This window comes from Galeopterus variegatus, unplaced genomic scaffold (assembly GCF_000696425.1).
Source record: "Galeopterus variegatus unplaced genomic scaffold, G_variegatus-3.0.2 Scaffold122, whole genome shotgun sequence".
Classification (NCBI taxonomy): Eukaryota; Metazoa; Chordata; class Mammalia; order Dermoptera; family Cynocephalidae; genus Galeopterus; species Galeopterus variegatus.
In genome coordinates, this window is record NW_007726233.1 from 1 (window position 1) to 27,197 (window position 27,197).

Here is a 27,197-nt window from a genome sequence, read left to right on the forward strand (position 1 = left end):
CGGGAGCGCCGCCACACTTCCCAAGCGGCGCACTATCCAGTGCGCCACCGGGCCGGCCCCATACACTTTTCGTTAGACAGGTAAGCAGAGATTCAGAGTGGTAAGTGACTTCAGTACACCTAGTAGCAAATACAGGCCTTGAACTCAGACCACTGGATCCTCGTCTAGTGTTCTACCAGTGACAACACACGGTCTCTCCAGTATTTGTCCTTCAGCCTCCCTTGTCATAGGAGGGCTGACCCAGGCTCCCAGCTCTGAGAACAGCAGATGTGTCAGAGAGAAGAAAACAGTTGCCATTTCCCCAGCTCCTTGGGAAACCAAACCAGCCATGGGCTAGGACTCTAAAGAGACTGTGGAAGTAGGCCCAGGACAATTACACAGTTAATTGGATCAATGGAGAGAATGAAGCAGGATCATTCAGTTCCCAAAGTAGGTTTTATTGCTGAAGTTATCAGCATTGATCCAATTATCTGGATAACTGCTTCATCTGCACGATAAACCAGGGAGCCTCAGCAGGAGCCAGCCAGAGCTCCTTGCTCAGAGTTGGCAGCAGACATTTCTTGTCTGCACAGTCACTGGCTGGGAGGTGTATTCCCTCCAGCATTTCTACACTTCTCAAACCCACTTTGCCCTTCAAGCCTGGGGCTAGTCTTCTTGCAGCCTTCTTTACAGGTCTTATCCTTTCCTGACAGGCTCTGCCTTCCAGGAAGAATGACCCTCTGGAAGTACAAAGGAGCATAGCTAAATGGATATCTATGTTTCTTTTTTGGATTCCATACAAGTAATAACTATGCCTTGTTAATGTCTCATTCTGCAAAGGGGCTGCTTTCCTGATTTGCCCCCATTTTGTGCACCAAAATCTTGGCTGCAGCAAACATTTGGAAACCACCCCAATCTGATTGCTTTCTTCCTCTGAGGTGGTTTCTCATTGACCCAGGATAAAATATTAAATCCACGTCACCAAGGCCTGGAGGGCCCTGTGTTATCCGCTCCTGTCTGTGTCTCCCTCCAGCTCTTGCCATTTTCCCTCTTGCACTTCCTCTGAGGTGGTTTCTCATTGACCCAGGATAAAATATTAAATCCACGTCACCAAGGCCTAGAGGGCCCTGTGTTATCCGCTCCTGTCTGTGTCTCCCTCCAGCTCTTGCCATTTTCCCTCTTGCACTCTGCTCTCCAGTCATGATGAATCTCTTTATGTTTTCTGGAACAAGGCACATCCTCTTGTTCTCCCAGCTTTGGCCCAGCAAGTTCTTCCACCCAGATGGCTCTTTTTTGCCTTTCTCACACCAGCTGTGCATGTCTGCCCAACAGTCCTACTAGGCCTTCAAGTTTCAGCCTAGATGTCACTTTTTCGAGCACCTTCCACTGTCTCCTAAGTTTGCATGGGGGCTTCTGCTATGAGCTTACAGAGCACCCTGTATTTCCTGTGTCACGTTACCCACTGCCCTGAGATGTCACTGTCTGGGGCCCACGAACACCACCACCATCTGTGACATCCTGGAGGGAAGGCTAGAGGACATGATTATGATGAAAAAAGAATAAGCAAGCAAAAATAACACCTACCTTTTTTAACATTGAGTGGTTCAATGGATATTATTGGAATAAATGAGTAAGAAGGTAGAGACGTAGCAATATTTACTGCTAAATATCATTAATAGGGAAGAAAAATAAGTACAAGATATTGGGTGCCTACTATGTACCAGACATATTGAGATTTTTACATATATGTAAAATTTAAACTCAATAACTGTATATTTAGGTAATTCATCCTCCCCATGTTACAGATGAGTAAACTGAGATTCACAAGGTTGAGTAACTTGCCCAACATCACATAAATAGAAAGTATAAGTCAGTTGTGGCTCCAAAGCACATACTCTTTCATTTATAATATATCAATGTCTTAATGAGTAAATGAAAACACTTGAATCAACCCTCTGGCATAATTAAACTAAGAGTTTATTTTTTGTTATTGAACTGGCTACATGAGTCCACTTCTAACTTTTCACTCCAAAGCCCATGCCTTTTCCTCATTTAGCAAATCGTGACTGATCACTGTAGTGACAGAAATCAGAAACAAAGTCCCTACCCTCAGAGAGCTCACAGTCTAGTTGGAGAAACAGTCAGGCAAATAGCCAAGAACAATATAGACCTTTAAGTGCATACAAATGGGAAAGCCCGAGGGGCTGGGAAAGCAGCAATTAGACAACTCAGTGATCTTGTGGAGTCCAAATCCTGGTTTGAGACCCATTTGCACATAGTATCCCTCAGCTCCCAGGGTCCCTGAGGCTCTGCCCTTGGTTCACCTGCTCTTCTCTGGTCCAGTACAGACGTGCCTGCTTGCTCCAGCCCTCCCAGTTCCGTGGGGAACCATGCAACTTCCCTGACAAGGAAGTCAAAGACTGTGTCACCAATAGACCATGCAGAAGTCAAGTGTGATGTGAAGGCTTTGTGTGTGCACAGACAGGTATAAATGGATGTGGGAAGGAGAGGGGAAGCTTGCAAATGAGGCGATGGCACACAATGATGGAATGACTGGCCATGCCTAGTGCTAAAGTTTAGGGTCATGGGACAGGTCAGGAAGCTTCCTTGTTCTCAAATAACTGACCTCCTTTTATATATATTATTTCTTTAAACAAAAAAAACACCTCTATAACGTGGTTGATATTACTAACCCCATTTTAAAACTTGGGAAATTGAGACTTGAAGAGATTACTTTTCCAATGTCATGTAGCACGTAAATGGAAGAGCAGCAATTAGAAGCTAGGGAATTCAAATTACGTTCATTGACATTAAGAACACCAACCTATCTGCATTTTGGTTCCCTTAACAGAAAATTGGAGGCGATGTTAATACCTCACAAGTTTGTCATAGGCTCAAGTGACATAAAGGATATGAACTCTCTTTGCAGACTGCAAGCTCTGCTAGCTCTCTCAGAGGCCTGGAGTGAGTACCATGTGGCAAAACCCAAAACAGTTAAATAGTGTGGTTGGCATCATCTAGTTTTGAAAAATATTTGGAGAAATAGTTCCTGTCATTTGCATTTCTGCATCACCAAGTCCAGAATGACCCCTAATGCATAATATAGTCAGTAAAAATGATTGATTATAGGAAGGAAGGAAAAACAAAAAGAACAGACAGACAGAAGGAAAGCAGGATGGAGTACACAAATGAATAATCATATGCTGCAAAACTATGTAAACACTTGTTTTTCCAACTCATTCATTTAGCAAATCCAAGCAAACATATGCCTCTCTATTTCTCCAAGTCTCTGGCAAAAATAAGGGTATCTTCACCCAAATTATCTGGATAGGAGTTGCAACTCTCTACATTTACTGTACCCATGTGGGCTATACATTGGGATCTTTCAAGAAAGAGTTAGGGATTATTAGCGCAATTTCTAGGGCTTTTGCAAATGCAAAATTCCATCCAATAAATTTGAAAGACTTTTTTACAGAGTATCCATGGACTCATTATGGCCAGTGTTCCATGATTCTGACCAAAGCCATAATGGTTATTCAGCCAGGCTTTAATTTAAATGCCTTGTAAGAAACATTTGAAGACCAGGATTGCTATTTTTCTGCCTTTAACACCCCAAGAACACTGGTTAAAAGTGACCAGACATATCTAAGGAAACAGGGTCACCTGTCTTATGGGATTTATTTCCCAACAATATACAAATAAGAAAAGAAGTCAAGTCAGTGGGAAAAACATTTAAAGGAAGCAAAAGTGATACAAATATTTCACAGTCCAAATGGCTATGGTGTTGAAGGCAGTATGGTCTAGTGGAAAGGGTTTGTGATTAGATAGTTAAAGGTTCCAATCCTGCTGCAAATGTTTACTAGCCATGTGCACTTGGCCCTCTGCGACACTAACAATGGTAATGACGACACTTAACATAGCACTTATTGCAAGTCAGTACTGTTTTATTTACTCATTTAAATTCCCAACAACCCTATGGGATAGGGAGGATGACTCTCCTATTTTACAGATGAGTAAATTGAGGCAGGGAGGTTAGGTAAAACATGAAAAGTAGCACATCTAGTACTATTTGCAAGACCCCCAAACCCACCTCCTCTTTCCAGCCTCAGAGAGAGAAGTCCAGGCTGCCCTCCTGTCTGGCCACTCAGCCCCTGCTTCTGCAGCATTTTCCCTATTCCTACCCATCCCCTAACAGAATGGTTCTAAATAATCTCCCCTTAAAGTGCTCTCAGGAATATAACACTTGCTTCTTTTTGGCAAGGGGGGGTGGCAATAGGGGAATAAACTGTCCCTGCCCTGATACACAATGGCTAATTAAAACAGAGCATTAAAAGCCCAGCAAAATGTCTGGCACCTAGTAGGTGCTTATACTGTGTTAGTTCCTCTCTTGACAGCCATGTGACTGTGGGTAATGCCACTTCTCCATCCCAGGGAGGTGTGTAAACCGAAGACTTCTTTGCAATGGGGACAATGACTGTGGAGACCAGTCGGATGAGGCAAACTGTAGAAGGGTCAGCATAAAAAGTGTCAGCATGAAATGGACCAATACTGGGCAATTGGCAGACTGGCCAGTGGGTAAGTTACTGCGTAGATGGGAAGGCACGCAATTAAATGGAATTCTAGAGAATAGAGAGGGAGGGTATAAACAAGGAGCTGGTATCAACTGGCGTTCCTCTCTTTCTTTTCTGAAAACAGACTGGAGTGTAAGTGGATTCTCTGGCTGCTCCCTGAGGATGGTTCCAAGTTGCTCCAGGAGCGTGTCCCACAGACAGACCCCACAAAGAGGGCTGGTGTAGGAACACTGGGACAGAACTCTGCGTGCAAACCCCACACAAGCTGCCATGCAAGAGCTGGGATGAACCTTTATGTTAACACCTGTGATGTGACTACATTAGGTGCTTTCTAAGCATGACTTCTTGAATCCTATTGACAACTTGTGGGTAGGTTTTATCTTTTTCTGTATCTCTAGGCCCCAGCATTTGGCCTAGCCAAGAGGAGAGGCTCCTAAGTAGTTAGTGAAGGAATGGAGTTCCAGGATGTGAATGCAGTCAATCTGTGATTCCAGCTTCTAGCGATCTCTGAGTTGGTCCAATCCTCAGGCGAGGCCAGAAGAGCAAGGTCAGAAGGGGCCAAACTGGCCTGGCATTCACCCTACTTTCTGGCCACATTCTGCAGCTTCTCCTCCTGCAGGTGGAGGAGAGAGACCCTCTCCTCATTTGCATTAAGAATCGTCCTATGTCAGACAGCGTGGGGAGGGGCATGACGACCCTGAATGGAATTCACCTTCTTCCTAAACAAACATCAAATCTCAGTCCTTAATGGTTGTCATTAGTGAGACTCCTCACATGTGGGGCATCCTCTCAGGACCCCCTTATAAGCCAGCTTATGAGCTTATGTGAGCTCCAGGGTCACCCAGCTAGAGGGCAGTAGGGCAGACATCCAAAGCCAGCAGTAGGGTCCAGCAGTAGGGTCCGACTGGACCCTGCAGGAAGGGACAGAAGGAGCAGCTCCCTGACCACAGGACGTTGGGTGAGGCACTTATCATGTGGGGCTGTCGTTTTGTCATCTCTAGAAGGAAGTTAATAACACCCTTCTTTCAAAGTTCTGTGAGGACTAAATGAGCAAATGTAACTGTAATAAACTAGTGAGAGGCAGCTGGTGTGGTGGGAAGAATACAGATTCTCTTCTTGAACCCGGACACTACACGTGGAATCCCGGCCCCACCAACTGCTGCTGGCAGCCAGATCTCGGGCAAGTCAGTTACCTCTCTGTGTCTCACTTCTCATCTGTTAAACGGGGATGAACATAACACCTACCTCATAAGGATTAATTCTCATAAGGATTAATTCTCATAAGGATTAATTCTCATAAGGATTAATTCTCATAAGGATTAATTCTCATAAGGATTAATTCTCATAAGGATTAATTCTCATAAGGATTAATTCTCATAAGGATTAATTCTCATAAGGATTAATTCTCATAAGGATTAATTCTCATAAGGATTAATTCTCATAAGGATTAATTCTCATAAGGATTAATTCTCATAAGGATTAATTCTCATAAGGATTAATTCTCATAAGGATTAATTCTCATAAGGATTAATTCTCATAAGGATTAATTCTCATAAGGATTAATTCTCATAAGGATAAATGAGCCAATATGTGTAAATTGATTGAGATGGTGCCTCTAAAGGTAAGCACCATGCTGTATTTGTTAAACAAAATACATAAGTATTCCTTTTGATACATGGACATCTGTCATGGGAAGGAGACCCCAAGACTGTTCTGGTGAGGAACAGAACCAAGGCCAAAGGGCAGAAGCTGATAGGAGACAGAGCTCTTTTCAAAAAAGAAGCAATGCTCAGTCGTCAGAGATGGTCAAGAATGGAGATCTGACTTAGGAGGCTGTGAATAATTGTGTCTAAGTGGGGGCAAGACTTCTTCATCTGTAAAGTGTATGTTACGGTATCTACTGCCCAGGACCTAGATGTGGGGACACTGAAGGAGATGATACATGAAGCCAGCCATGCCTGTGTCTGTCACCAGTTAAACCCTCGGTTAACTGCAATTATTTTGAATATGTTTTGTGATGGGGGTTGTACAGAAATTAAGAACCACCACCCTAAAAGAGCACATAGTCTAGCGAGGGTGACACACATAAATAACAAACATTTGTCATGGACCGAGCAGTGTTCTGAGCACTTAAAAAATATTGACACATACGATCCTCACAACATCTGCATGAGGTGGATATTTTCATTGTTCCCGAGAAAACTGAGGCACAGAGAGGTTAACTGGTTTGCCCAAGGTCACACAGCTAGTAAGTGGCAGAACTAGGACTTGACCTCAGGCATCTGGCTCCTCAGTCCAGAATGTCCCCTGTACTTCTGCCAGTTGAAATCCAAATCAAGCATTAACCTCCAAGTTCCAACCCACATTATGGAATAGGTCTGTCTCCCATGGGATCAGGATCCCTGAGGGTGAGGATACAATTGGCCCTGATTTTTCTGTATCCGGAGCATCTAGTACAGTATCTGGCACATAGTAAGAATTTAGAGCAGGGCCGGCCCGGTGGCGCGCACTGGAGAGTGCGCCACTTGGGAGTGCAGCGGCGCTCCCAGCGGCGCTCCCGCCGAGGGTACAGATCCCATGTGGAGACCGGTTCCCGCTCACTGGCTGAACGTGGTGTGGGCGCAACACCGAGGGTTGCGAGCCCGTTACCGGTCAGTAAAAAAAAAAAAAGACAAAAAAAAAAAGAATTTAGAGCAGACGTACGGATCCCATGTGGAGACCGGTTCCTGCTCACTGGCTGAACGTGGTGTGGGCGCAACACCAAGGGTTGCGAGCCCTTTGCCGGTCCCCGGTACGGGCGTGACACCGAGGGTTGCGAGCCCGTTACCGGTCAGTAAAAAAAAAAAAGACAAAAAAAAAAAGAATTTAGAGCAGACGTGTGCTGACTCATACTGAACTGATTTGAGTGAAATTAAATAAAAAAATATTTTCTTTTGTCTTCCTTTAGACCCAAGGCAAATATGAATTTGCACTGACAGAATATGAATCATACTCAGATTTCAAACACAATGTCACAGAGAAAGCAACTAGCAGATCTAGTTTCAGTTTTGGTCCTTTAGACCCAAGGCAAATATGAATTTGCACTGACAGAATATGAATCATACTCAGATTTCGAACACAATGTCACAGAGAAAGGAACTAGCAGATCTAGTTTCAGTTTTGATTTTAAAATAACTGGAATATTTGAACTTGGCATTAACAAGGAAAAAGTTCAAGGCAAATATTATATTAGAAGAACCAAATGATTTTCTCATACTGTAAGTACTCTTCTCTTGCTTTTAAATTCATATGTTGTCTTAGTCTGTTTTCTGCTGCTACAACAAAATATCACAGACTGGGTAATTTATAAAGAAAGTAAATGTATTTGCCTTATGGTTCTGGAGGCTGGGAAGTCCGAGATTGAGGGGTGGCATCTGGTGAGGGCCTTCTTGCTATACCACAATATGGTAAAGGCATCACATGGCAGGGAAGTGCATGCGTGTGACAGGGTGAAAAGGGGGCTGAATTTTATCCTTTTATCAGGCACCCACTCCTGTGATAATGGCATTAATTCATTCATGAAGTCAGAGCCCTCATGATCTAATTATCTCTTAAAGGTCCACCTCTCAACACTGTTACAATAGCAATTAAATTTCTATATGAGTTTTAGAGTGGACATGGAAACCATAGTCTATGTGTTCCTTTGAAGTTTCATGCCCACAGATGTGTCTATATTCCACATTACAACTAGCTCTGGAAACCAGAATTATATTTCTACTGTCTTGAAAATCTTTTCACAAAAAATAGCTTGGTCTTAAGCTAACTTACTTTTTAGAGAAACCAGGCAGAGACAGCCTTCTATAATTATTTTCTCTTATTTTCTGATAAACATTTTCCTTTGGTTTTCAATAAATGTAATACATAGCTTTGCCAGACAAAAACATCTCTGGAGGCTCTCTGACCCTCAGCAACCTGACTTCCATTCCAGATATTCAGCTGAAATCCCTCTCTGGAATATCACCCAAGGCTCTTTGACATCTTAGGGTATTTGGTGGAGTTGACCAAATCATTGCTTTCCTGCTTTTTCTACTTTCTCTCTGCTTCTTATCAGTTTCCTTCCTGATAATAATATCCCCACCTGTTCTTTACTTAACTTGTGACCATCTTACCTTTCCACCCTACAGTCACTCCTGGGTGGTCTCTCTGCTCACTTCTCCTCTTTTACAGGGATAAGCCATGAACTTTTGTCACCTCTTCTACCCTTTCTTTTAAGCTCCAGACCTGCCCTTTCCACTCTTCTAAGTATCTTCATGTGGATGCCTTGCTGACACTCCAAAGCAATTTCCTCCTTCTAAATTTTCCATCTATGTGAATGGCATTTCTTCCCTTCTGCTACTCCAGGCTAAGAACTACAGAATCATATTTGGCTGTCATTTCTGCTTCATTTCCACATCCATTGGTCACCAAATTCTTCACTATTACTCTCCAATTTTTCTTTATTCTAACTCTCATTACATCTTAATTAGTCCAGGCCCTGTCATCTCTTGTTCTGCCCTAATAAATGGTCTCCCTGTCTCTTACCTTGCCCTTTCAAATGCATGCGCTGCCAGAGAAATGTTCCTACGATACTAATCTAATCATATCATCTGCTCCCTATTGCCCAGAAGTTAAAGGTCAGGGCCTGTGATTGGGTGAATGAGGAGTAATTGGAGCGGGAAGCAATGGGATATGATGTTGGAGGAGCAGGTGACAGGCAGATCTGAGGAACCTTGAATTCTAGGGTGAGGAAGGTGCAATTCATTCTCTAGCCACCAAGAGTTTTCAACGAGCATGATGTGATAGAAAATTAATCAGAGGGGATCTGGAGGAGATCAAGACGGAAAGTCTACAATGATTCATACAAGAAAAAAGAAATGTGAGAGACTCAGAAGGGTCTCTGCTGCTGAAATATTAACTAGGAGAAAATGGGTAGTAAACATTAATTAGACTTTAATTGTCTGTGCTTATCTTTACTCATCTTTTAGTCTGTGAACTCTTTGGAGGAAGAAGCTGTTTCTTTCATCTCTAGACTCAGAATGGCACTCAGCAGCCCCTTAAGACTATAGTGATGAAGGACAGGGCCACCGTAATGATGAAGGACAGGAGAGGTAAGGGAGAAGGCAGGTTGTCATGGGTCACTGGGCTAGGACTAGAACGGCATGAGAGCAAGCCAGGAAACAAAGCGAGGGCCTGGTAGGCAGGCACGAGCAAAGTGGGCAAGGCTTCCTAGGGCTAAAGGTGGGGACACCCTTCCCCTCTTCCTCCGCCTGCACCCTGGTACAGGGAGCTCTCACCTCAGGTGACAGTACTACCTCCTGGAAGCTTATACTTCATCTGGCATTGCCAACTGTCAGTCTATCCCATATATCAGGTGGTCTCCAAACTTGTTCTGTGCAGGGCCAGATAGTAAATACTTTAGGCTTTGCCAGACTATAAGGTCTCTTGAAACTATTCAGTTCTGCCATTGTAGTATGGCAGCAGCTGCAGACAATATGTGAGCAAATGGACATGGCTGTGTTCCAATAAAACTTTATTTACAAAAACAGGCTGTAGTTTGTTGATTCCTGCCACATAGGACCATATCTAGCTTTCCAAGTGCACCTTACTCTTTCCTCAGTGGCTTTTCTTCACAGACTTGGAAAGGCATAAGCAAAGAGGTTGCCTTAGCAAAGCCTGTACCCCATCAGAGAGGCCCCGGGAGCTCCCACTGCTTCCCGTCATGCCTGCTCCTGGTCACCCTTCACAGTCCTTATTTGCTACAGTAAGGAGGTAAGTTAAGAGCAAGCTCTTCCAAGCTGAAAAGGATATTGGAATATTTATGAGAACCGAAAGCCTGTCAAAGAGGCCGTCTTCCCTCAAGTATCCTAAAGGAATCATAAGCGCGATGACCCTGGACCAAGAACATCGGATGGTATTTGTTAAAGTTCATCTTCTTGTTCCAGATTCCTAACTTTAAAGGTCTGGTTTTCCCATGTTGGTATTTCATTTAGAAAAGCACATATCTGCACATGCGCTCTGACCTTGAAGTAGCACATTGCAAGCTGAAACCCAGAAGCCTCATGCTCCATTACGAATTCCTTCAGAGAGTCAAGTGGCTACCCCTGGAGTACAGCTACGGGGAGTACAGAGATCTCTTTAGCGATTTCGGGACCCACTACATCCCAGAGGCTGTGCTCAGGGGCATTTATGACTACACACTCATTATGAACAAAGAGGCCATGCAGAGAGCAGGTACACTGCCCAGGGGACCATGGCTGTCCCAACAGGGCACACGTGAACGATGAGTTAATGGGGAGAAGCTTATATTGGTTGCTGGGAAAAGACTCGTAAGTTGTGTTTAGTTTTCCTTCTGCCTACCTGGCTACACCTTCCAGGTCTCATTTGCAGTTCCTCCTCCTCTTTCTGACATGCTAATGCCAGCCCTCCCCACCTAGCCCTCTGTCTGGGCCATCCTCCCTTCTAACAACTACTCTCTCTTGAGAATCACATTCAATCTCACGGCTTCAAATGCTTTAACATGCAGATAACTCCTAATTTATATATCCATCCTGAATCTCTTCCCTGCACTCAATAGCTTATGCAGAAATGCCTCCTTGATACCTTCACTTGAATGTCTAACAACCATCACAAACTTAACATACCCCCAAAGAGAACTTTTGGGTTTTTTTCCAAATAGTTTCTTCCATATTTATTCATATCTCAAAAATTGTTCTACTATCCAGCCAGTGGCTCAAGCCAAAAACCTAGGAGTCAACCTCGATTATTTTTCTTTCCTTCCAATCTATTAGCAAGTCCCATCAGCTCTACCTTTAAATTATATTTTCTACTGCTATTGTTACCACGATAGGCTCACTTCACAACAGTGCTTCACATTCAAAATATAACGTGAGTGTGAATTATGTATGAATCTTGGGAGACGTATATTCTAATTTAGTAGGTTTGGAGTGAGACCCAACGTTCTGGATTTCTAACATTTTGAGGTGATGTCAATGCTGCTGGTCCATAGACGACAAGGTTTCCAATTACTACCATAGCCTCCAAACTAATATTCAACCCCCATTTCTCCCCTTATAATTCATCCTTCATACAGACATCCCAGGTCTTTCCAGTCATAGTCAACTATAAGTGTAAGGTGTGAGTCCTTCTTTCCAATTCAGTATTCTTTCCTACAACAAGGCACTTGTTGGGTTAAGTGAACTGCTCTAGGTCATACAGATTACAGTGGCAGAGCCAGGGCTTAGATATAAGTCTAATGTACTTGCAAGAGTACACATGGTATATAGTGTAAATTTATATCAGCGTGGCCTCCGGCTTGCCAAGATCAGGGTACCTCCCTCCATAATTGTGGTTTCAAAGTGCTTTTCATAGGCTCTCAAACTGCTTCCTACAAAAGTGCTCTGCGATCACATAGTTTCATGAATGTACTCCAATCAAATGACACCTCCGCCTCTTTTGATGCAACATTTGTCACATTTACTTGACCACAGAAGCTCTTTTTCTTGTAACACCTGCTACTATCTCATGGGATTCATGTTTCAAGGAATGTACTTTGGGAAAACCTGATCTATACCAACATTGCTAGACAATCCTAGTAGTCAAAATTGCTCCTCTCCCTGCACTGGCCTCAAAGTGCCACAGAAAGGTGCTTGCAAGTCATATGTGAGATTTCAACAAGACCAGGGGAGGAGGATGCCTTGGGGAGAATCAGGGAGGAATGAAGTGGGATATAGTTCAAAAATGAAGAAGAAATAAGGGAAATCGGCCCCTCCTCTTTGTCAGGTACTATACCAGACATTTCATATGTATTACCTCAATTAATTAACTACCAAGCTTTTCCTACTTTATCAAAGATTGGAGGAGGATGGGTCAGGGAAAAGAGGGCAGTTTGCAGCAGCCTCTGGATATACTAGGTCTATCCCTAGAGACTTGGTAAGGAGTCAAATTTTTAGAAAATAACTCAGAGCACTTCCCTTCTTTGGAGGGCAGCAAAATCCTCAGAGTGTCTTGAGAAGGGGCCAAAATGGGGAGTTGAGTCTGCTCTCTGTGAGGTCTCTACCCTGGTGCCAGTGGCATTTCTTGTCATCAGGCTGGCAACCCGTTTATTTGAACCTGAGTCCTCTGGAATCAATCACAGGAAAAGGGACAGAGCGAACTACCCTTTAGGTCATGGACCTCTGTCCTTGCTTCCTTCAGATTATTCTCTTAACAACATCCATGCCTGTGCCAAAAATGATTTTAAAATTGGTGCTGCTATGTTGGTGAACAACTTGCAGGGGTATTCTGAAAAAAATAAAAAGTGAGTGGCAGGGGCATGCAACTTCTGTACTTATAATCTGTCCCTCCCTAGTACTTCCTGGTCCCAGCCTTTCTTTAAGCTAAAGACTGGATATTCCATGGCATTTCAATTATAATTACAATTCATCCAATAAAATTTTTCCAAGCTCCTACATATGCTGAATATGAAAAACTGAATAAGACTGCATTCCTATCCTCATGGCACTCACATGAGGCAGGCAAACAATTAAAGAAGCAATGGCAAGAGTATATCCAGTCTGGAGCATCAGGGCAGGCTTCCTAGGGGAGGGAATATGTGAACTGCAATTTGAGAAGTACAGTATCGAGGACTTTTTTAGGGAGGAGAAAAAATAATCTAACAAATTTGCTCTGGGGGTTGGAGTTGGCCTGGCTAGAGGCAGGATGCTGGAGTGAGAGGCAAGTGGAGAAGGCTGGTCTTTACACAGATAATAGGAGATATGGAGGCCAGAAGAGCAAGCACAGCCACAAATCATGTAGTAGAGTTGAAATGGCAGGAAAGATCAGACCTGAGGTGGGTAATAAAGAGCCAGGTGTCTGGGAGCAGGGAACTTGGAAGCAATTCAAGGGAGTTGGGAATCAACACAGCAAGTAGAGTGTGAAAGAGGCTGACCAGCAGGGCCCCAGTCCCTACCCCTTTGCACCCCAAGCCACTCTGCCTTTATCTGCTCTACTTACTGGGCTTGTGGCTGGAACTACAGGTGAAGAAGGAATTCCACAGCTGAAACCAAACCAAGTAAAACAACAAGAATTAACTGCTAGTCTAGAACAACCTTTTGCACTTGGGACTAACCTGCTGATATTGTTGTTTGTTTGTTCATTTTGGTGGGGCTGGGTTGAAAGATGCATCCTACAAAGGGAGTCATTAAAAAAAAATAGGCACTCTTCAAGCAAGACTTGTAAAGTAACCCCCATCCGAGTCACCAAATAGAACATTGCCCAGCACCCCAGAAACCTGTGCTGATCACGTCTCCCTCCTTTTTTGAGATAACCACTGTCCCAACTTCTATGCTAAATATACCCCTCCTTTCTTTATAGTTTTACCATCTATATATATCACTACCTGGTATAGCTTAGTGTTGCTCTTTTTTGAACTTTATATGGATGGAATGTAATCTTCCCTGTCATGTATCTTTTATTCAACATCACATTCTTGTGTATAACTATAGTTAGTTCACTTTCATTGTTGCATAGTATTTTATTGTATGAATACACCACTTTTTTTTTTTTTTGTCCTTTCTACTACTGAGGGACATTTGGGTTATTTCCTGTTTCAAGCAATTATAATCGATGCTGCTATAAACATCTTACAGTCGTCTGGTGCACATTTACAAGTGTTTCTCCAGGGAATACACCTAAGAGTGGAATTGCTGGGTGGTAGAGGCTGGACTTTTCCTACTTGACTAGATAACATCTGGCTGTTTTCTAAAATGGTTGTACCAATTTATAGTCCTACCAGCAGTATGTGAGACTCCCTTTTTTTATGATGCTCAGGTGTTGCAGGCTTAGAGCTGAGGAGCCACTTTACACGAGTTCTTTGGCATTGGAAACATAGACAAATGAGAATGGGCACGACCCACTGATACAGCTGAGGGCTTTGTGGGCAGTTCCTTGAGCAGTCAACTCCATGAGAGCATAATTGCTCTATAGTAGCCACTGTTTACTATGTGTCTATTACATGTTGAGCCCAATCTTCATGCATTTTCCCACCTTTTCTTCTCACACAAAGCTTTGGACCTGGGCAGGGCCACCTGAGAAAGTAGCTTCACCTCTCTCAGATGTCTTATCTGCAAAGTGAGGATTATACAGTTCCTATTTTATACTGAAGATCAAATGAGTTCATCCACGTACAACACTTAGATTAGTGACTGACTCATAAGTGATCAATGACTATTAGCTGCTATCGTACCATTTATTCTTTATATGGATGCAGAGGATCCACTTTTCTGATGAGAGAATAGAAATCTCATACTGTGTAAATGATTTATCTGAGACCACAAGGCTAGACAAGGTCAGAGCTGAGATCCTAGCCAAGGTGTGCAGGTGACAGAAGTGAAAGGATGAACTCAGTTCCCATCACACGATGAAATCCACCACCCTCCACCTGTAGGAACCAGTTTGGTGAGAGAAAGGTATTTGACACAGGAGTGGTGACTGTGAAACCAGGCAAACCTTGTTTAAAGTTTGGCTCTATCAGCTTGTAAGCTGTACAGGCCTGGGCAAGGGATCTAATTCAAGGTATGAGTTTTCTCATTTGTGAAGTAGAGTCTGGCTAATAGTGTCTGGCTCATAAAATTGCTGTCGGGTAAAACAAAATATTATAGCCTGCCTATCTATCTATCTACCTATCTGTCCATCTATATACCCATTTATTTACCTACCTACTAATTCACCAATCTGTCATCTACCTACTTATCTATTTACCTACCTATTTACTGATCTATCATCTGTCTACCTAGCTACCTACCTACATACCTATTTATCGATCTATCATCTACCTGTCTACCTATTTATATACTTATCTATCATCTATCTATTTACCTATTTATCTATTATCTACCTACCTACTTTTCTACCTACCTACTATTTACCTATGTACTATCTACCTACCTACATATTTGCCTGTCTATTATCTACCTGTCTATCTCTATCATCTATCTTCCACGGACTAACTCAGTAACGGGCCTTATAGATGCTTGAGATAAATACCCTCCCTTGTCCTGCCCCCAGCTTGTGATTGGGTGAGCTTCTCTTTTGCCCCATGTACTGTGACTCCTCTGTGGGCAGGGATGTGGCTTGTCCATCCACATCTCCCAGGCTCCCAGGCAGGCTCAGTGAATATTATGGTAACCAAATTGTTGGTTGGGTTGGAGTAAATTCCAAGCTGTAAAAGTGGATCCTTCAATGCCAGTTCTTTGTGGTCCTTGTAGGAGGAGGGGCGAGTGAGCACATCACCACCCTGGCGTACAAGGAGCTGCCGACGGCAGAACCGATGCAGGAGTGGGGAGACGCAGTGCACTACCACCCGGATGTCATCAAAGTGAAGGTACACACAGCTGCTGTACCCATCCCCTCCTCTGCTCAGACACCAGCTTCTGAGGGCCTCCGATGAGCCACAGTATGGAATGCAGAGACCAGTAACACCCAGGCCCTAATCTTGAGGCTCAGACATCACAGAAACATTTGGGATGTACAGACATGAACACACTGCTTAGTACCACCTAGAGACCCCCAACTCTCACTTGGGCTCCCAAGTTGCTGAAGGAAATTAAAGATGAGCTTCTATTTCTAGCCTTCTTAAATTAATATTCTTTCCATTTCATCAGAGAACCACTCATTCAGTTATTTGTTTATTTAAACACTTATTCACTCAACCAACAAATAGCTGCCAAGTTTCTGCTGTGTTTCAGGAAGTAATATACTGGAGAAAAACAAAGAAGATGTAAAGATGAAAAATACAGCCTAGGGTGAACAGGAAGATACACACAGGCATAACTATCTTACAGGACAGGATAAGACACCTGGACAATAGCTAACATGTTTTGAGCACCTATGGTATTTGGGACCCTTTGCCAGGGGCTTTAGAAATGTTATTTCATCTAATCTTCACTACAATGTGCAAACCAAGTACGCTTATCTCCATTCTGCGACTGATAAAGTTCAAGGGTCAGAGAGGCCATATCCACCTGTGGCTGTTTAAGAGTCTCTGTTAGGTTCAGACAGGAGACTTCGACTTCTTCCCTCCCCTCCAGATTTTTCTGGAGATTTGGTGGATAAAAAATAATAATCCTAACCACCTGTCACCAAACAAGAGGAATTTTGCAACCTTAAGCTAAAAAGATGTTTGTTAGAACAGGACTGTTATACACATCGACAATGGTAGGTCCCTGCCTGTGGGGACTTCTGCACGGTACTCATAGCATGTCTTACACCATCCTCTGCTCGCCAGGGTCTGCACAGTCATTGATGGGCCATTGCCCACCCCCTGGAGATTCCCCAATGCAATCAAGAAGGGGAATTGAGGCGCTGGAGCTCTGACGAGAGACTCTGCAGTTGCTGACCCTGGCAATTTTCTAGTGTCTAATTGCATGTCAAATGCACAGTTTCTGCAGAAGAAGAAGGCTGCCATTCATATCTTCTCCTCTGAACTTACTCAGGAGTGACACTTAGTGTATGGTTGCTGGTAAGCACAAGATGGGTAAAGTCAACCATATGTTGGGGCCGGCCCTGTGGCTCACTCAGGAGAGTGTGGCACTGGGAGCGCAGCGGCACTGGGAGCGCCGAGGCCGCAGGTTCAGATCCTATATAAGGATGGCCGGTGCACTCACTGGCTGAGCGCGGTGCGGACAACACCAAGCCAAGGGTTGCAATCCCCTTACCGGTCACACACACACACACAAAAAGCCAACCATATGTTGTAGGCATCTCCAGAGAGATCTGGGCTTGGGTGATACCATCCATGGTTACATTGGTTGGCATCACAGATGGGCGTGGGAGAGAAAAGAGAGTTCAGGGGAAAACAGACCCCTGTCTTTACTTTTTACTGAGCTATCTTACCTGATTGTTTTAGAAAACTGAGAGCCAAGGTAATTCCCTACTTAGAAGATTGAATGTGCCTGCCTGAGTACTGGGAATGTCAAGTATGTGATGTGATGTGAAATGTGTTACAGATCAGAGATGTTTTCAGAATTGTTGCAGGAGTGGGAGAGAATGTTGAAGATTTTACACAACTCTGTACCTCTCTAACCTGAGTTGGAAACATACGCGCACACTTTCTGGCTAGAGAAAACTATGGATGGCTGCACATTATCTCAGAATAATTCTTCTCTGCAGAGCCAGCTTACCAGGTAGCTGGAGCAGTGACTGGCTTTCAGGACAGCAGAGCCTACTAGATAAGCAATTCCTAGATGCAAGAGTGTTGCCAAGGCTTAAGTACGGTAACCAGTCTTCAAGATCAAGGTGTGAAACATGATGTCTATAGAAGCCAGGTAGGCAGGGAAGGAGACCACAGAAGAACCTATTCACGCTGCTCACTGGTAAACTTGCAGAGACGTGGCTCTTTCTTCAAAGAAGAGTTAAGAAACAACAATGGAAATATAGATTTTTGTGCACAAAAGACTGAAATTGTATTCAAGGTGCAGAAAATGAGCATATGTCTAAAAAATAGAAAAATAGAAGTAGATTTTAGAATGCATTTGCTTTGTGATTGTAATAAAATTCAAGGAAGCAAGGAATTTATGAAATAAAAATAGAAGCTGAGATGTTTAGACACTAATCAGATAAAAAGGGAGGTAGTTGAGTATAGGAAACCAAAGCACAATAGCAGAATTAAAACCTACATTGGAATCTATAAAGAACAGAATTGACACTGCAGAAAATTGAGTCAGTGATGTGGAAGTTGCTATAAAAATGTTCTTATAATGCAGAAGTGAAAGATAAAGAGATTAAAACAATGACAGAAAAGAAATATGAATGGAAAGTACAGAAGTGGAAATCTAAAACACAGAAACTTCTTCCTGAGAAAGAGACAAGATTAAATGTAAAGACACATTAATCAAATCAAGCACATAGTAAGAGAAACTTCTCTGAGCTGATAATGCAGAATTGGAAATTAGGCAAAAATACTGAAGACAAAACAATTCTGAAACACACCCTGGTGAAATGTTTTACTTTTAGGAACAAATACATCCTACAGGAATGAAAGTCAAACTGGTCTTAGAAGTCCTTGCAACATGAAATGACTGGAGATAATGGAGCAATAACCACAAGGTCTTGAAGGAAAAAAGCTTGTGCTTCAGAAAGTGGTCATGAGTGGTGAAGAATTCCAAAGATATTTTGAGATATTAAAGGAGTCACCAAAAGGATTGCCAGAGATAGCAAATGAAAATACAAGATGTCCAGTTACATCTGAATTTCAAATAAATAAGGTTGAATTTTTTAGTATACGCATCTCCCAAATATTGCATGGGACATACTTACACTAAAAAATTACTTGTTTATTTGACATTTAAATGCAACTGAGTATTCTGTACTTAACTAGTAATCCTAGTCACAAAGTCAATTATCCACGTACATGTTTGTGCTAGTCAGGGTAGACAGGTTGTAGGCTGGGACCCAGGCTGATGGAGAAACTACTGCATGGATTATTGGCATTGCCCAGGGTAGAAAGGAATAAATATGGTAGTGAATGGTGCTCACACAGAGGTCAGAATAGCCTAGATCATGCTGTAGAATAACAACTCCCAAATTGCAGTGGCTTAGTACAACAAAAGTTTATTTCTCAATCACACGTGTCTGAAGTGTGTTGGTGAGGAGGCTTTGCTCAAGGTACTCACTCAAGGATCCAGACAATGGGGGATTTATCTTCTCATGTACTATCCAGATCACCACGGCAGTGATAAGGGAGTGGGACAAGTCACCTCCCTCTGCTCTGGAAGCTTCGATGTGGAAGTGGCACTCTCTTCTGCTCACCTTTCATTGGTCAAAACAAGTCACATTGCAAGCCTGCCTTTAAGGAAGGTGGAAATTGCAGCCCTACTGTGTGTCCAGAAGGAAAAGAAGTGGAGATGTTTGGTAAACAGCAATAATGACCATCACACCTTTCCAAAAGCAAATTACTCAGAGATTTTCTTTTTTTTTTTTCTTTTTTTTTTTTTTTTTGCTTTTTTTGTGTCCGGCTATGGATTGCAACCCTCAGTGTCGCGCCCGGACCGGACCGGGACCGGCAACGGATCGCAACCCTCAGCGCTGTGCCCGCACCTCGCTCAGCCAGTGAGCGGGAACCGGTCTGTATGTGGGATCCGAACCCTCAGCCGGAGCGCCACTGCGCTCCCAAGCAGCGCACTGTAGCAGTGCGCCACCGGGCCGGCCCCTCAGAGATTTTCTAAAAGCAAATTGCTCCAACCAAGAGAAGGTTTAAAAAACAAATACAGTAGCACTTGTCTGGTAAGACAATATTGGATTTGGACTGATAGATCTCACCCCCCACCTTTCCAAAATGAATTTTACATTTCACACAAAGAATATAATTAAAAGGCAGATAAAACACCAAAAAAATGATTTTGCCACAAATGAAATCCTTAATATGTGAGGAATGATACAATTTATAAGAAACTTCTCAAAAGAATTGAACACCCTTCTGGAAGTTTCTAACCTCTCTTGTAATAAAAAATGAAAATTAAAGTAACAATGCAGTATTATTTTTTAATCTATCAAATTGACAATGATTAAAAATCTATAGTACTCAATCGCATGGAGACTGATGAGCTGGGCACTTTTGTTGAATGGGATGGGAATATAATTTGGTACAACTATAAGAAAAGAAAGCAGATATATCCAAAATATTAAAACTGTTTATAGCTTTTGATTCAATTACCCCAAATGCAAGAATCTAGTAAAGAAATAATTTGAAAAGTTGGTAAAGACATATATATATATAAAGACAGGTCTTGTTTTGTTGTTTGTAGTACAGGGAAGGGAAAAGAAAAAAGAAAATGTCCTAAAAGCTCAACGACAGAAGAGGAGTTAATCCGTTGTGGTTCATCCACACAACAGGATACTCTGAAGCCATGAAAAACCATTTCACCAGACTATTGAATCGTATGGGAAAATGCTCATATTATGATGTTAAGTGAAAAAAAGTGAAATATAAAACTGCACTTAAGTCTAACTCATAAGATTGTTGTGAAGATTAAGTTAGATAATATATGGGAAGTATTTAGTTTAGCACCTAATAAATGCTAGCTTGAGTAATAATTACTTGATATCATTAAGAGCACCAAGGTCCACTATAGAGAATTACACTGAGTTTAATAAAAAGTGTCCACTGTCTTTTTGCAACAATATGATAAACACAATTTTTCACCAGGACATGTGTGCTGAGGACCCAATGATTGATGTGAGCAGTTAAGATTGTGTATTTGGGGGCCGGCCCGGTGGCGCACTGGATAGTGCGCTGCTTGGGAGTGCGGCGGCGCTCCCGCCGAGGGTTCGGATCCCACGTGGAGACCGGTTCCTGCTCACTGGCTGAGCGCGGTGCGGGTGCAACACCGAGGGTTGCGATCCCGTTACTGGCCGAGGGTTCGGATCCCACTCACCAGGACATGTGTGCTGAGGACCCAATGATTGATGTGAGCAGTTAAGATTGTGTATTTGGGGGCCGGCCCGGTGGCGCACTGGATAGTGCGCTGCTTGGGAGTGCGGCGGCGCTCCCGCCGAGGGTTCGGATCCCACGTGGAGACCGGTTCCTGCTCACTGGCTGAGCGCGGTGCGGGTGCAACACCGAGGGTTGCGATCCCGTTACTGGTCAGTAAAAAAAACAAAAAGGAAAAAAAAAAAAGATTGTGTATTTGGGGGAGAAGCAGGGAAGAAAGAGGACAAGGAAAGGAAGGAAAAAGGGAGGGAGGAAGAAGAGGAGAAAAGAGAAAAGAAAGACAAGAAAAAAGGAAAAGCAAACCAAAGAACGGACGAATGTGCCATATTAAGTTGAATGGGAATCGGTGGAGTCCTGAGTAGTTGCTGCTCAGTTCCAAGGCTGACCATAGTTTGCAAAATTTGGAGAGCCCTGGGATAGAGGTTGGAAATGGGAATAATCAACCATTTTTATCAATAATCATTATAATCTATTAGGAAAAAACACCTTGAGTTAGAATCCTGGCAATACCATTTTATGAGTTGTGTGACCTTGATCAAGTTACTTAACCTCACCTGAAAATGGAGCTAATAATTGCTACCTTGTGAGGACAAGGAGAGATCATATTTGTAAACCTCCACACAGCTCCAGGAACACGGTATATGGAAGGTTTATTCCAGTTTGGCTACTGACTTGGTCATTCTGCTGGAACGAATCTCATCGCTGGTAGGAAAATTCCTTGGTGGCCAAAGGTGCTTCAGGGTGCTCCAGGAGCAAAAGCAGATTGTTGGAGCAGCTCCTCAGTGGCATAAAGCAAGCTTCCCCCTTCCTCCCTCCCAACCCTCCTCCCCATGTGTGGCCAGCAGGCTGGACGGTTCTGTAAACAGCCTCTGGATCAATTCATTGACCACAAAACGTGAGACAATGGGACCACCAAGGGGCCTGGCTCTGCCCACTGGGGTGAAGGTCAGCATCAGATGCATTAAGAATTGGAAGCAATTTTCTTCCCACCAGAGGCTTCTTTCAGGCGTGATTGCCTGCATTTAGACAGACCCTAAACTCTCCAGGGTTGGATTAGGGCAGGATCACACACAAAACCCGGAGAGGAACCTGGCCCTGGAGCTGAAATGTGAGCCAAGAAGAGCCAAACATTTTTAACCACTTCTTTGGACTGTGCTTCTGGTTTTCCTAACCCACGAACATTACCACATCCGTCTGTAACTTCTCCCACTCAAACATTGCCACATCTAGCGAGTGACCAGCACCTGCTATTTCTGCTCCTACATTTCTGATAGCCATGCCCTCTCCTCCAGGCCTGCTGCTACTGAGACTTTCCATCCCCTCTTCATCCATCCATCCATCCATCTACTTTGCTTACTAAGCTGGGACTGGACCCTAGAGACACAGAGCTGAGCTGTACAGAGACCTGGTCTCCAGGAGCTTACCATCTAATTAGAGAAGAAAAAGGAGAGACTTCTGCAACTTAAAAAAAAAAATTCAGTGACCATAAAGGAGCAGTCAAAAACACAGAACTCGCATCAGATGAGTATGCACAGTATCCTAGGTGTTTAATGGAGGGAGGTGTTCTGAGAGCTCTGGAGCTCTGGAAAGGCTTCCTCGTGGTGGCTCTTGCATGATGTGAATGATTTTGATGGATTTGGACGGGGAGGGTAATGTTGGAGTAATATTCCCATAATACTTCCAAAGAGCTGCTGGAAAATCACCTTCTCTGCCCCACCAAAGAGAGATTCATGATCCACTCCTCCCCACCTCTCACCTGCTGCTTTCTTCAGGTTTCCTCTGTTGCCTGTAACCACTGGGTTGTAACCATCTATTGGTGTGCTTGTCTCTATCTCTAGATTCTGAGCTCCTTGAGAGCAGGGATTTTATCTCACTTGTTACTTATGCTTAATGCCTAGCACTTAGTAGGCTTTCAGCAAGTGTTTGTTGATCTGAATGTGAATGAGAGAATTTGTGGATGTCGGGCAGGGGAGGCAGGGAGAGGATGGGCATCCATCTGTGGCTATAGCGTCCATCCACTTGTCGTCTGCATGCACCGACCCCCACCCCTTCCTGTGTCACCTTGCTCTCCACTTCTGTTCCATGTCTGTTTCCTCTCAAAATAAATGCTTTTCCTCTCTTCCCAGGTGGAGCCTCTGTATGAACTGGTGACAGCCACAGATTTTGCCTACTCCAGCACAGTGAGTGGACATGAAGCAGACCCTGGAGGAGTTCCAGAAGGAAGTGAGCTCCTGCCACTGTGCTCCCTGCCAAGGGAATGGGGTCCCCGTCCTGTAAGGTAGCATTTCCAGGCGGCTGGTGTCCCTCATAGAAGCCATTATCTGAAGGGGGCTGGCTTTGGGGCCGGCCATTTGCCCACTTGAATTTCCCAAGAAGTCAGAATATAGGCAGCTCTGGCTGTCAGAACACCTAGGTTCCAGCCCCAAGGGGCACAGTGAGGGACAGCAGTACTGAATTGAAGACAGGAGCAGACTGAGACTGGGCTGAGCAGGAGAAAACCTTTGTTCATGTCCTGACCAACACGTGGTGAGAAGGTTTGGGGGTGGGCAGCAGCAAGAAAAGGCCATTAGAACTTGATTGCTAATGTCAAGGTCATGTCTGGGGTTACTGCTGTGGGCAGGGCAAACTGGGAGTGGCAGGGCCTAGAATCTCATGCTCCTGTTGTGATGGGCTAGCAAGACTCTGAGGAAGAGTCTGGTCTAGTACCCAAACATAGGGCATCAGGAGCAACTGGTTACAGCAAGTCCCATGTCAAGGAGCCAGCTGAAGTCGGGGCAGGGCCCATGTGGATGGAGCGAGCTCAGCAGAGGGGATGCAAAAGAAGACATATTCACAGGGAGAAAGATTCCAGTTGCAGGTTGGGATTGAGAAATATGTTTCCAGTTTCTCAGACAGGCTGGATCTGAGCAAAGCAGACCTAAGGGAGAGTGTAAGTCCTGGAAGTTCTGCCATCAGCACAAGGACCCCTATGTGAGGGTCAGTTGCATAGAAAGTGGGATCAGCCCATCAGCTCCAGGTTTTGATCTAGGGTTACTGAAATCCTTTTTGCCTCATATGAAATTTGGGCCTGAAGCTGTAGAGTGGACGTGAGGGGCCTGACCTATGAAGGATAGTCCTGTAGAGATTCTGCATGACCCAGATGAGAGAAGCTCTAGGTGACTGATTGCAAATTAACATGAGGAATCACTTCCAAAGTGTCAGAACTGGCCAAAGGTAGGAAGAGACGTCTAGGAGTAGTGAGTTCCCCATCCCTAGAAGTATTCAAGCAGAGGCTAGACGATTACTAGTGATGAAGTTGAGCATCAATGACGATTGGCCACAGTGATAACTAAGGCAACTTCTGACCCTGAAAGCTCGTAAGAATGGGTCAAATGTCAGTTAATGAGTTTGTCCTCAGCAACTCTGTGTAATTCCCCAGTATGGCAATACACACCCTTCCATGAAAAAAGGACTCTCAAGAAAGTAGGTATTCTTGGCACTGAAGCTGCTTACTATAAACCATTCAGCTAAATCTATGCCCTGGCTTGACCCAATGGCAGTGCAGTGAGGCACAGGGCTGAGCACTGGGAGTTCTTTGCTGCACAGGGTACGATTCACACTTTCTCTGCGTTGTCTTCTCAGAATCAACGCTGGGACTGCATCTGTCCTGTTGGATTCCAAGTCCCAGCCTGTGAGGTCACCTACCAGAAAAGTAAGAAGTCTCTGAGAGTTAGTTGGAAAAGAGAACTCTGTGAAAGGCCAGAATATAATTTAAAAGAACGAGAGCAAGTTAGAGGTGTGGAGTAGGGGCTGAACACTGTAAAACCTGAGAACCCTCCTGGCTCCTGATTTCATATTTCATTATCTTCACAACTGAGAATGCTTTGTGTTATAGGACTACCAATGCATGGCATTTGCAAGTCTTTTTTTGATCATTCTGGAATGCTTACCCTCTTTTTGTATTTAGTGAACTCCTATTTATCCTTTAAAATCCAGCACAGATGCTCCCTCCTCTGTAAAAGTTCCTCTAATCCCCCAAGTAGAATTACTTAATTAGGGGCCGGCCCAGTGGCGCACTGCTACAGTGCACCGCTTGGGAGCGCGGCGGCGCTCCCACCGAGGGTTCGGATCCCACATACAGACCAGTTCCCGCTCACTGGCTGAGTGAGGTGCAGGCGCAGCACTGAGGGTTGCGATCCCATTGCCAGTCCTGGTCCGGTACGGGCGTGACACTGAGGGTTGCGATCCGTTGCAGGACACGAAAAAAGACAAAAAGGAAAAAAAAATAAAAGAATTACTTAATTACTCCTGTGTGCTCCTGCAGGACTTTAAACATATAGAAGGGATCTTCAAAAAGTTCATGGGAAGATTTGTATTATCTTTTTATTCATTATTCCACGAGCTTTTTGAAGTACCCTTGTATCTATTTATACCTCTTAGCACGTTGTATTTTATGTAATTAGGGGCTAGGGAAGGTCTCTCTTTTTACTGATTTTACTTTTACTGAGATCTGAAGGGTGAGTAGGTTTGACCAGGTAAATAGAGGAGGGAAGAGTGTTCTGGGCAAGGAGAACAGCATGAGCAAAGGCCCTGTGGTAGGAGGGAGCACGGCAAGTACAGTGGCCAAAGAGAAGGACAGTTGATTGGAGGGGGGAGATCAAAGATTCAGACTCTCAAAGACTTTTAGCTTATACATCCCACCCCATCCCACCCCATAGTGCACCAGAATATAACAAGGACTAATTAATATTTGTTGACCTTCTTTCTTACAGATGTCCCCACTGATGGGAAGGGGAATTGCTGGTCAAACTGGTCTTCATGCTCTGGAAGATATAAAACAAGAGAAAAAGGCAGTATGACAATCCACCTCCTCAAAATGGGGGCAGCCTCTGCCCAGGCACAGCTTCAGAAACACTTAACTGTTAGGGAAGGGAGAGCTTCTTGCAGGTGATACAGCTGTGGGCTGCTTACAGCGAGAGTTCCAAACCCTCAAGAACCCCCGGCCAGCTTCCACACCAGCTCCCACCTGGGGCCTGCCTGAGGACAGCAGGCAATGCCAGTTAGGCTGTTTAAAATAAAAATGTTCGTTTGTAAGATGCATGCTGATTTAAATAAATAGTGAGTTAAACAAAAATTATAAACTCCATATAGCTTAAGCATCTTCGTAATCCTTACTTTGCTCAATCTGCAATTTTATTTCACTCATATCTACCACCAGCCGAGAACTATGTTGGGAGTTGCTCACAGTGTCATCCCACTATCTAGCAGTGACTGGCACATAGTAGGTGCCTAAGAATGAATCCATGAGTAGATATGAAGTCGTTCTTCCCTTGACAAATACACAGTCTTGTTCAATAATAATGGCAGTTAATGTCTATTGGGTGATCACAGTGTGCCAGCCACGGATTCAATGTATTAATTCATTCCTTCTTCATGACAATCCTATAAGATAGGTGCTATTATTACCCCTATTTAACAGTTAGAGGAACTGAGAACAGTTGAGCAATTTGCCCAAGGTTACAAAGTCAGAAAATGGCAGAGCTGAGATTTTTAAACTTCTAAGTGATGCTCTATTACCTCCCAGTAATAAAGAATTTTTCAGGAAGTACAACACAGCACAAAGCATTCTGCTTATGTGTGTGTGTGTGTGTTATTGACAAATATCCACCCACTGCCTTCTCAGTCAGCTCGCTTTGATGCTGAGCATAGGCAGGGTGAGGCTGTGCACGTTGGGAGCAGGAGTTCTGGGGCAGAGCTGAATTGTGCTTAATGAAGGAGTGACATGTGTGGGTGTCCAGGGAAGATCCTGAGCTGGAGACAAGAGCCAGAGAAACTGATCACTGCATGAGAAAAACTTTAAAAAGAAAAGAGGAGAAGGTTGTGGTGGCTAGAAGAGAAACATGTCAAGGAGAATGTCAAGTTGATGGCTGTGGGGTCGTCTGCAATGCAGACCCTCTCCCTCCCTTTCCCCATACAATTGTCTGTACATTCTACTTTGCTCACTTATGCTTTTGTGCAAATACCATTTTGCAGAAGGGGGCACTTGAAGGGGAGAAGAAGAAAACAGTTGATCCCTAGGTTACCAAAATCCAAAATATTTTTACTTTTTAGATTATCACATGAGCATTTTAGCTTTATTTTTCTCATTCATTCCATCATATTAAAACACCCCTTAAGATTTTCTT

The 27,197-nt window shown here is 43.7% G+C and overlaps 1 protein-coding gene across 1 annotated transcript; it reads left to right on the forward strand.

Moving 5' to 3' along the window:
- Nucleotides 1–2,322: 2,322 nt before the first annotated feature.
- On the forward strand, nt 2,323–25,938 carry C8B (complement component 8, beta polypeptide; the record flags this gene model as incomplete). The annotated part of the gene is given in 13 exon segments (XM_008588141.1): nt 2,323–2,464; nt 4,411–4,493; nt 4,496–4,550; nt 4,830–4,861; nt 7,610–7,807; nt 10,559–10,799; nt 12,762–12,826; nt 15,793–15,927; nt 23,160–23,218; nt 23,220–23,331; nt 24,655–24,724; nt 25,785–25,858; nt 25,861–25,938. Coding segments are annotated over 13 exon segments (1,344 nt in total), but the record flags the coding sequence as incomplete, so codon positions are not given.
- Between the last annotated feature and the right edge of the window lie 1,259 nt (nt 25,939–27,197).